This window comes from Geotrypetes seraphini, chromosome 16 (genome assembly GCF_902459505.1).
Source record: "Geotrypetes seraphini chromosome 16, aGeoSer1.1, whole genome shotgun sequence".
In the NCBI taxonomy this organism is placed as follows: domain Eukaryota; kingdom Metazoa; phylum Chordata; class Amphibia; order Gymnophiona; family Dermophiidae; genus Geotrypetes; species Geotrypetes seraphini.
In genome coordinates this window covers 1,331,325-1,342,536 of record NC_047099.1, presented here as the reverse complement: position 1 = coordinate 1,342,536, position 11,212 = coordinate 1,331,325, and the positions used below count along the sequence as shown (strand labels likewise).

The 11,212-nt window shown below is 41.6% G+C and overlaps 1 protein-coding gene across 1 annotated transcript; it reads left to right on the top strand.

Moving 5' to 3' along the window:
• The first annotated feature begins 1,360 nt into the window (after positions 1–1,360).
• On the top strand, positions 1,361–10,708 carry RBP5 (retinol binding protein 5). The gene is made up of 4 exons (XM_033925488.1): positions 1,361–1,436; positions 1,640–1,818; positions 2,042–2,143; positions 10,655–10,708. Exons 1-4 carry the CDS (start codon positions 1,364–1,366, stop codon positions 10,706–10,708), a joined length of 408 nt encoding a protein of 135 aa, XP_033781379.1. The 5' UTR covers positions 1,361–1,363.
• Positions 10,709–11,212: the final 504 nt, after the last annotated feature.

The following is an 11,212-nucleotide window of genomic DNA, read 5'->3' as shown; positions in this document are numbered from 1 at the left end:
CAGTGGCCAATCCAGGTCACAAGTACCTGGCAAGATCCCAGGGAGTAACACAGATTTTATGCTGTTTATCCTAGGAATAAGCAGTGGATTTCCCCAAGTCCATCTTAATGGATTATAGATTTTTCTTTAAAAAAAGTAGCCAAACCTTTTTTAAACCCTGCTAAGCTAACTACTTTCCCTACATTCTCCTGCAACAAATTCCAGCGTTTAATCATACACCGAGTGTTTATCTTTTTGAACCATTTTCAGGAAAGAAAAAAACAAAAACAACCCACATCCAAAACAAAAACACACAGAGAAAGCCATTAGGAAGTAGAAGGAGCCCAGCATTTTTAGTAGACTGGCCACACAGACATCCCAACAGAGCAAAGGGGCCCACTTGAGATTTAGACAAACTACAGATGAACAGCAGAGAAATCCATCTAGAAAATAGGTTTTAAAAATAGTGAATTGGAAGGGTTTGGTGAGAAAAACGTCTACCTGCCATTTTATGGATGTTTTTGCTTTTTGAAAATGTGCACCAAAGTGAACCCTAAGATCACATATAGTGACAGAACTGGGGATTAGAACTCTGGGTAGGGGAGATGACATGAGATACTCTGAACTCACAGAGAGTAAAATCACATATAGAAATTCACTCGGCATAATGGGGATAGGATGAGGTACTCTGAGTTCATAGGGATAAGATTTAGTTTATTTACTTATTTAAAAATGTATAACCCCAACAATTACTATTCTGGGTGGTTCACTAAATAACATTCACAATAACATCAATATAATAACTCAAATAAGACACACGAACAATATATAATGAAAAAAAAATCTTTACAAAACCAAGTCAAAATGAAAGGCATCAGCTCTAGAATTACCCTACGCCTGAGAACACCTGAGGAGCTGAAATCCTGGGTTGGCGCTTTGGTTTCACATTTTCTAATCCCCAAATATTCTACCTAGGAGATATTTTTTCACATTCCCAGGACAAGGTGATTTACCTCAGTTGTTTTCAGACCCATTATTTTCTAATCTGGCTTTTCTACTTGGCTCTGAAACACTTCAGTTAAAGCCTCTGCTCCCTCCCTCTGCTTCTTTGTCCCCTCTCCAGCAGAGGGGACAAAGAAGACCAGTAATCGTAAGAGACCTCAGTTCCTGACCAATAACTGGATTCTGACCTTCACCCAAGAGTCTGGGTGTGTATGTGTGTGTGTGGGGGGGGGAGTTTATAGGGAAAAAGAGAGGGAGCGAGAAAAGGCAATTCATAGGGAGAGGGAAGGGCTCCAGCAGACAGAGAGGGAGGGAAGTTTACATGAGCTCCAGTTTCTATCCCTCTCTCTGCCCAGTACTCACTGCCTCTCTCTCTCCTGCAATGCCTGTGGATCTGAATGGGTCATACGCCTTCGTTTCCCATGAGAACCTTGAAGCCTACCTAAAAGCACTAGGTGAGTACAGCAAGGGGCTGCAGATGGTCATACTTTTCCCTCCCCCCTTCCCTTCTGATGGTTAAAAAAAAACCTTCAAGCAGCCCATCTGGTTTCCAAATTTTACTGGGATGGGGACCTGTAGTGAAGACTATGACAGGGGTGTAATCACCCCCATGTTTGGGAAGGTATTTCAAGCATCTGGCTGCACTCTCTCCCCCCAGATATTAACGTAGCCCTGCGAAAGATCATTTGCCTCCTGAAGCCCCAGAGGGAATTAATCCAGGAAGGGGACCACATGATCATCAGAACGCTTTCAACTTTCAAGAACTACACCATGGATTTCCAACTAGGAGTAGAGTTTGAGGAGGACCTGGAAGCCATAGATGGGCATAAGTGCAAGGTGAGAGTCTATGGGAGTGACCAGGATGTCAGGTACTAAACCCAATGGAAATGATCCCTTCCTGGATCCCAAGGCTGAATGACATCATTAAGAGGGTGAGACCACTGAAGTCCATCAGGGTGACTGCTTTACGTTTTTCTCTCCTATCTCCGTATCAAATCCCCTTTAAACCCATTCGTTCTCCTCTTCCCTCACTGATGTGTGCATTTTCTCTCTCCTGCAGACCACTGTCACTTGGGAAGGAGATGTGCTGGTCTGTGTGCAAAAAGGTGAGATAAGGAACCGAGGCTGGAAACATTGGCTGGAGGGAGACCTGCTGTACCTGGTGAGAGGAAACGAGATACACCCAGAATGGACATAGCACCAGCTGAGCAACATCTCACTGGTTTCTCTCCCTTCCTCCACTCCAAAATGTATTTCAGGGGCTGGAAATGTCCACTGCTGGTGTTCTCTAATCTGGGCTGATGGGGGTGAAGGGAGAGAAGAGAGAGAGAGAGGGAGAGATCTTTTTGGTTTGACCATTTGTATCAGGAAAGGAAAGCGTGGAGAGCAATTTTCAAAGTCAGGTTCTATCCTGGTAAATCAAGTGTCTGCAAATTGAACCCCCTCAGTCCAGATAACAGTTTCTATGGGGTTCCCTGTTTATACCTGCAGTTGCATATAGGGGAAAGCATTCCCAGGGGGGGTTGGCAAATTATAAATGTCTAATCTACGACTGAGATTTATATACTGCATCATCTCCTAAAAAGGAGCTCGATTTGGTTAACAAAATAAGCATCAGACAAAGCAGATGGTTTTTAATTGGAATAAACTAAAATTATTAGGCAAAGATTCCCTGTCGACTGATGAACAAAATTGTTTGCTTTCTCTGAGACAGTTGTCTAAATACTGTTTTCATAGATTTACGAAAGGACTGAATCTATATATATGTTGTCTTTTTGAATGTTTCTTGTTGTGCATTCAGAGATAGAGGTAATAGCAATGCAAAAATACCATGCAAGATTTTGAATACTACACAAACACATTCAGGCACTCTTAACAGGTCCTTTGTACCCTCTGGCAGTTTTTATGGGAAAGTACCCACAGGCTTTGCCCCAAGGTGGCTGTTTGAAATAGGATGCCGGCCATTTTAGAAGGAGAAATCAGCTCACGTGTTCTTCTGTATACCTCTGTTACACCAGGTCAGTGGATCGGAAAATTCTCCACAAAGTGGCAGAAGGAGCGAATTACAAAGAGCAGAATAGAAATGCCAGAACACTTTTTTTTTTTTTTTTTTAATTTTTATTTATAAAATTTTCATTCTTACAATAAATAAATAGCATAATATTTAGTTTATAATAATTATAGTTGTATGTACAATATCATATCATATATATTGAATCCCTTTCCCCTGTTATTTGTTTTTTCATTTTTCCTCATATTAATTTCTATATTTCCCTCCCTAACCCTATATTATTATTATCAATGTGTTAAGATATCTGATCTTTAGAATATTTTGTCAATGGATCCCATATTTTCTTAAAATTTTTTATATTTCCTTGTTGTAATGCCAATATTTTCTCCATTTTGTATATGTGACACACCGAGTTCCACCAGAATGTATAATTTAGCTTGGTATAATCCTTCCAATTTTGTGTGATTTGCTGCATGGCAACTCCTGTCAATATTAAAAGCAATTTGTTATTGTTTGCTGATATTGGACTTTGTGTTCTCATTGCAGTACCAAATAATATGGTATCATATGAGAGACCAATATGATTTTCTAGTAATATGTTAATTTGGGGCCAAATTAAATTCCAATAGGCTTTTATGCAAGGACAAAAAAAAATTAAATGATCTAATGTCCCTACTTCTATTTTACAATGCCAGCATCTATTAGATCTAGTATTATCTATTTTTTGCAAGCGCGTCGGGGTCCATAACACTCTATGTAATAAAAATATCCATGTTTGACTCATAGATGCTGACTTTGTTAATCTTAATCTCCAGGACCAGAATCTTGACCATTGAGATGCAGAAATTGTCTGTCCAATCTCAATGCTCCAAATATCCCTAAGTCCAGTTTTCTTTTTTTTATTTAGAAATCCATATATTAATTTATACCATTTTGCGGCTTGGTGTCCCAAAAATATGGAGCTCTTCTGCTAACCGACCTCCTTCATGCGTGTCCAAGCCACGCCCCCAATGCCAGAACACTTGCCGCAGACCTGGATTTTCTCTGCTCACATTCTGGTTCTGGTCTGGGTTCAGGATCTCCAAATTTTGCTGCTCCAGCTGCTGTTTCTCCCCTTTCCCCAGGATTTGACACAGTTTTTCCTGCACATTCTCTCTCTGCTCTTTGGGAATTGCGCATCTCTTTTCTCTCTGGATTTTGCATTGTACATGAGGAAATGCATTTCTGCTTCTAGCCTGGGGACAGGATTCCCCAGATTTTGCTGTTCCAGGTGTTGTTTCTCTTTTGGGGGAAGTCTTTGATTTTTCTCTCTCTCTGCTCTTTGGAAAATGTACAGATTTTGCACAGTACAGGAGGAAATGCATTTCTGCTTCTAGTTCAGCAAGCAATGCCTGACTACTTATGGTTTGTAGTTCAGCTGTCTGCTTCTGACTTGTGGTGTATTTGGTGAAGGGTTTGTCCATGCTTTCTGTTTTCGGCTAGTGTGTAGTCTCCAGAAACCTGAAAAAAAATGACTTTCAAGGTCTAAAGAGAAAAGAGGCAGCAGATAGGATGGCCCTTGTCTTGGAGTTACAGAAACAGGCCAAAGGAGTCTACTTACACCTACAAGAATAAACAACATGAAAGCTTATGGACCTTTAAAATAAGGAAATTCAGGCCCTAATGACTGGTAATGGGTTAAGAAGTAAGGAAAGGAAAATATGACTGCACAGTTTGGAAAGTGTTTATGTCAGCAAGACCATTATGGGTCAGAGAGAGTCTGATACCGTATTTAGACCAGACAATGAAACCAGATCCCAATGATACCAGATGTTGCTAGTTTTAGGAAACAATTGAAAGCATTTTTATTAATGAAAAGCTTTGGGGTACCAAAGTAAGTGATAATACCACATCTGTACTGTCTATAACTCTAGGCAACCTCACCTGGAGCCTTATCTCAAAAAAGATATAGCGGCACTAGAAAAGGTTCAAAGAAGGGTGACCAAGATGATAAAGGGGATGGGGAAAGACTAAAACGTTTAGGGCTCTTCAGCTTGGACAAGAGACGGCTAGAAAATCCAGAGGTGGCTTAAGAGTGGTTAACATGGCTGGTTTGAACAAGTTCCCGGAGGAAACTGTTCTTATTTTCTCTTGGAATCAGGAGCGTTAACCAGATCCAAAGTCACACTGAAATAAAAATGTTTTCAAGCAGTTTTTGAAAACCTAAAGGCTTTTAATACTCCTTATATTCCAATGTTTCAGGCCAGCAATGGAAAAAAATGGTCAATCTGTATTTTTCTAAATGTACGGATTGAAAAAAAGGTACATCAAGAATATCCAGTGAAGCAGAAAATAATTAAACTCTGAAATGTAGTCCAAGCAGTTAAGGTTTGAGGTTTATATAAGTTCCTAAAAATCCATAAGCCATTAAGACGAACTTGGAGAAATCTCTTTTTCTCTTTGGGATCTTGCCAAGTGCTTTGGGACTAGAGAATGACACGGGGACAAATTTGTCCCCATGTAATTCTCTACTTGGGACCTGCAATGGCCACTTTTGCAAACAGGATACTGGGCTTGATGGACCTTCGGTCTGTCCCAATATGGCAACTCTTATGTTCGGATCTCAAAGGACATGAGTGTCAATATTTTGAAATATTATCATGAATTATTTTGAAAACCAACAACATTGTTTTATAAAAAAAATAAATAATTCAATCCAAAAACCAATCAGAAGCCAATGAAATATGATCAACACAGGAAATGCCTCCAATGAATTGAATTTTCTTCTTCATTAAAGAGTGCCACGAATAGCTTGGAATTCTTTTCCTTCACTAGTTTTATTTTTTAATTTGATTTGATGTTTAGAATGTTTATTTTACTTTGATTGTAATTAATATTTCTAATGATGCTATCACTTTGATATTTCTGTTTGAATTGGTTATATTTAAAGGTATTACTATGAATTTTATGTATTTCTTTATTTCCTTAGGGCTTCTTTTACTAAGGTGCGTGGATTAGAACGCGTAGATGGCCGCATAGAGGCGCATTAGGAGCCTTTTCTGCTAAAGTGTGTGTTAGTGCACGCTAATTCACGCGCTAATGCCTAATGCATCTTAGTAAAAGGGGCCCTTACGTTTCAGTCCATCCTCCCAAAAAGCCCAGAACAGTTTAGAGCAAAACATTTGCATTTAAATTTTGCCTTATGAAAGACAGAATTGAACTAACAGTAGCGATAACAAACAATAAGAATTTAAAGCTCTTCAAGGGCTTGTTTGCTCCAAACACTTCTCTGAAGTACAAGTCATAACATACAGGAATATTCCAGCAAAACTCCAGTGGGTCCAAAAGATCATACATTGCATTAAAAAAAACAGACCAATTAGCAACCTCAGAAGAGCTGCCTAAACTGATAGATCAAACTCTTCTCTGTCCATAGCAGCCTCCCAGCATCGGATGCAGGAATGGAAGTAAAACATGGATGTCTCAATCCGTCCTCCTTTTTCTGGAGCCATATGGTAACCCTATGCAGGAAGAGCTGCCACTACATGTCCTTAAGTCCTACTTTCACTGTACAAGGTCTATTCAAAAAGTCTCAGGACAGTTTGAATTGCACACCAATGGGAAGTTCTTTTGAAATGCACTAGGTGGCGCTGAATAGCTTGAAATCTCATCAGTAACCTCCTTTTTTTCCATTTGTTGATATCTGTTTTCATCTCCGAGCTACAGCTGTTTTTAACAAAGTGTATTTTTGTGATCGGCTATTTTTCATCATGTGCAACCTCAATAAGCAGTGCTACCTTGTGTAGTTCTGTTTTAAATTGGATAAGACTGCTACAGAAACTTATAAAATATTGAAAGTTGCTTATGGGGACATGTCGTGAGTTGTGGAAGGAGTTTTGAATGGTATTCATGCTTCAAAAGTGATTGTGAATCAGTGGAAGACGATTCACAAACTGGGTGACCATCAATGTCAACTGATGATGATCATGTTAATCAACTGAGGGTTCTTGAGAATTGGCAGACGGATGCAACATCTCCATTAATTCATGCCACAACATTCTAACAGAGAAGTTGGGGATGTCTCACGTTGCAGCAAAGTTTGTTCCATGGTTGATGACTGACGACCAGAAGAACAACCACGTCATGATCTGTCAGAATCTTCTTGAGCAGGCAAATGAAGACAAAATATTTCTTGATAAAGTTATGACTAGTGATGAGATATGGGTCTACAGTTATGACGTGGAAACCAAAGCTCAATTGTCTCAATGGAGAACCAAAACATTGCCAAGACCAAAAAAAGCTCGGCAAGTTTAGTCGAACGTCAAAGTGATCTTAACAGGTTATTCACTATGAATTTTTGCCACAAGGACAAGCTGTCAATTAAAATTTCTATCAGAAAGTGTTGAAATGACTCCATGAGAGAATCAGGAGGAAGTGGCCCAAACTTTGGAGGAAGCAGTCATGGTTCCTGCATCATGACAATACGCCCGCTCATGCCTCCATCATAATTCATAAATTTTGCACAAAAACACATGATAACAGTTCTTCCCCAGCCACCTTTCTCTCCTGACATGGCCTCTGCTGACTTCTTATTTCCTAAACTGAAATCCATGCTGAAGATGTAAAGCAAAATTTAACCAGCAACTTTTGGCGATTCCTAAAGATGTGTTTAAGGACTGTTTCCAGAAGTGGAACTGCGGACAATGTTTCTGAATCACAGCCAAGGCCATCAGATTTTTCAGTGAGACAGAAAGTGAGGGTGACATTGGACCGGGGAGAGTATTAAAAGAAGTGCCAGACTGGGTGTAGGGGAGAGCTTATGGGGCCAGAAACAGAGGAGAGCAAGAGAGAGATACGGTGGGCAATGGTCTGAAGGGTGAGAAGTTGGACTTGGGGAAAGAGATACTTGAAGGGAGGACTGTTGGGAAGAGAAAGGGAGAAATGGTGGACCTGGAGGAGGGAGGCAGGTAGGGATGGGGGACAGTTAGGAAGAAAAAGGGAGAGAAGTTGGACCTGGGAATGGAAGGGGGGGGGGGGAGAAATGTTAGGCCTGGAGGTGGAAGGGAGAGAAGTGCAGCATCTCATTTTTTCCCTTCATCTCATTGTTCAGCATCAAGAGGGGGGGGGGGAGAACAACAGAAAACAGAGGGAGGGGGTGGGGGCATAGAAAGGAGGAGAGATGGACCCATGGGAGGGCAGGAGGGAAGAGATCTGGAATAAGAAGGTGCTAGGGGATGGAGAGAAAGGGACCAGTGGAGAGAGGGAGGGGGGTTCTGAAAGTTGTGAGCCATTTGGATGAGGTCAAAAGGGAGATGACAAGATGAGTGAGAGAACAGTGAGTACAGTGGTTTATGGTTTATTGACTTGGGGTTGCAATTAGTACATACATAGTTAAAACAACTTCACATACAAACCAAACCAATCAGACAATCAGAACCAATCAGCAACCAGTTATCATAAAAGCATAATTCCCATATTTCATCTTACAAAAGAGGAACTTCTTCAAATTTCCCATACCTGTGGGCCTATGCACTTCCTCTTTATCTTAGTTTTGTCTCTTCACACCCATCCGGATGTCTTTCTTATCCATTATTGTATTTCCTACCCTGCTCTCCCTTTGGGCACAGTAAGTCCTGTGCGTCTTTTGTACGTCTGTATATGGTTCCCCTTGAATATTGTAAAAAAAAAAAATTTAACTATGTTAATCGCTTAGAATTTTGATTAAGAGATCTATCAAATTTTAAATACAACTTGAAACTTGAGTAGGTAGAAAGAAGTAGGAGGCTGGGAAATGGGAGAGCTAGGGACTGAGAGGAGATGGAGAACTGAGAAGTAGCTGAACATTTTAAAAGAAGAAGGGTGAGAAAAGAAAGCTGAAAGGGAAAAAAAATCAAAATGTTGGAGGCAGGCATAAGGAGGGAATGGACAGCAGACACTGGAAAGAGAATTAGTAGAAGATAGACAAAAAGCAGAAAAAAAAAACTGGGACCAAGATGATGGAAAAACAAAATGTCCAGACAACAAGGTAGAACAAATGGATTGGAGCCCAAAATTAGTGGATGGGCACTAAAGTTTCTCCTGGCCTGAGTGCAATATATAAATAGTTAAGCTAGCCTTGCCAACTGAAGACATCTTCCTCCAGTCCGGCAACCAGAAATCTCCAAGCTTTGCAGCTAATGGCAATATCCTCATGCATGCATGAAAGCCAAGCTGGGGGGTTTGGGCAGGGAGGAGGGAAGGCAGCAGCAATAGTGCTGCCAGCTGCAGAACTTGGGAAGTTGGAGGGGAAGGAGATGGGCGTCAGTTGGTAAGGCTTGGGGATCAAGCAAGAGAGATGTTCATTTTGAGGGGGCCCAAGCTCAAAGTGGGAGGTCCAGCCCCCTCTCATGGTTATGCCACTGATTGTGTTCAAAATGAAGTACAGTACTTGCCGAGTTTAACTTTTTGGGAGTTCCAGTTCAGCTGTGGTATTCATATTTCTAATTTGTGATCCATTGTTCTATATTTGGTGAAGGACTGTCTGTTCTGTGTGTGAAGAAGTCATTTAAAGGTAGAAGAGGGGCTCCCTTCTTAATTTCTGCCCTGGGCCCCAGCATGTCTAAAAACGGCCCTAGGGAAGGGAGGACAAGAGAGGGTCTAAAGGAATTTGACTGCCATCAGGTTCTTCATAGGTGGGTTTTGAGTTGTGGGTTTATTAGCAGTGGAGCTTGATGAAACTAAGTTCAGACGAGGCAAAAGAACAAAGACTTGAGTCTCAGGACAAAGATCTCATTGGAAGAATCTTTGCAGTCCAGCTGGGTCTGTTCTCTCCATGGGAGGGGTCTTGATGTTCTAGGGCTGATGTAATATTTATAGTGTTGTCTCTTCGTGGGCAGGGTTCTTGCTGTGTGAGTCCTGGTAGTTCCTGCACTCTCTAAAACTGAAAGGGGATAGATTCCATACAAACGTAAGGAAGTTCTTCTTCACCCAGAGAGTGGTAGAAAACTGGAACGCTCTTCCGGAGTCTGTCATGGGGGAAAACACCCTCCAGGGATTCAAGACAAAGTTAGACAAATTCCTGCTGAACCAGAACGTACGCAGGTAGGGCTAGTCTCAGTTAGGGCACTGGTCTTTGACCTAAGGGCCGCCGCGTGAGCGGACTGCGGGGCACGATGGACCACGGGTCTGACCCAACAGCGGCAATTCTTAAGTTCTTATCTACCGTACTTTTCCTCCCTTAGTCCTATGTGTGGTGGTGGGGAGGGAAGGGGGTTGTGCTATATCAAAGAACTCATAGGAGTGGGCAGAGTTTTGGCAGACTCCAGAATTTAAATGTTCTTTTTTATATATATATGCAGCAGAGTAAAAGAAATAGAAAAATGACGGCAGAAAAGGGCCATCAAGCACCCTAATCCCTCTCTGGACCCAATGTTGGGTGTTTTCTCTCTCTCTCTCTTTCCCCCACCCCTTGCCATCACTCAGGATATATCGAACTATGAAATAAAATTCAAAAATACCTCCAATAAAGACAATGGCACACTGTGATGAGTGGAATGGATGGAAGGAATGCTCTAATGTAATAAAATCCGACAGTATGTAGACATTTTAGTCCTGAACTGATTGAGACTCAGATCAGATTAATGAGGTATTCTGAGGGAATAAAAAGCTGCCCTCACCTCCCCTCTTTCTGTTTCCCCATGGCAGGAATTGACAGCAGAGGATGCGGTGAGCAGACAAATTTATCGAAAGGTGAAGTGAGCAAAGCCTCACATTGTGAAATCCAGGAAGCCGAGAACATAGAAACTTCTCCCCACCCCATGCACCTTACACTGTGACCCTTATAAAGTGCATTTCAGATTTCAACGTGACACTTTGTGTTGTGCTTTATTGGAGTGGGGTGGTGGGGGGAGGTCTGTATCCATGAAAGTCATCAGGCAGGTCATTCGGTCCTGCTTTCACACCCCCTGTCCAAAGCTAGCACTGGCAGACCAATGTGCAGTGATTTATTCAAAGGAACTCGTTCCAAGGATAAGGATCAAGGCAGAATTTCCTCTTAGATCTGCTCAGTTCATTGGTTTGGTTGTTGTTGAGAGGGAATGGATTCAGAGTCTTGGGATGGGTTCTCTCAGCAGACTTGAGTCCAGTCACTAGTAAATGGACCTGGTCTGACCTGGAAGTCATGGATCATGGTCCCGTTACACCTCCCAGTGCCTCCCTTTTACCTGGTGATTTGGGACACTACCTTTCGGACTGCATCAGAGG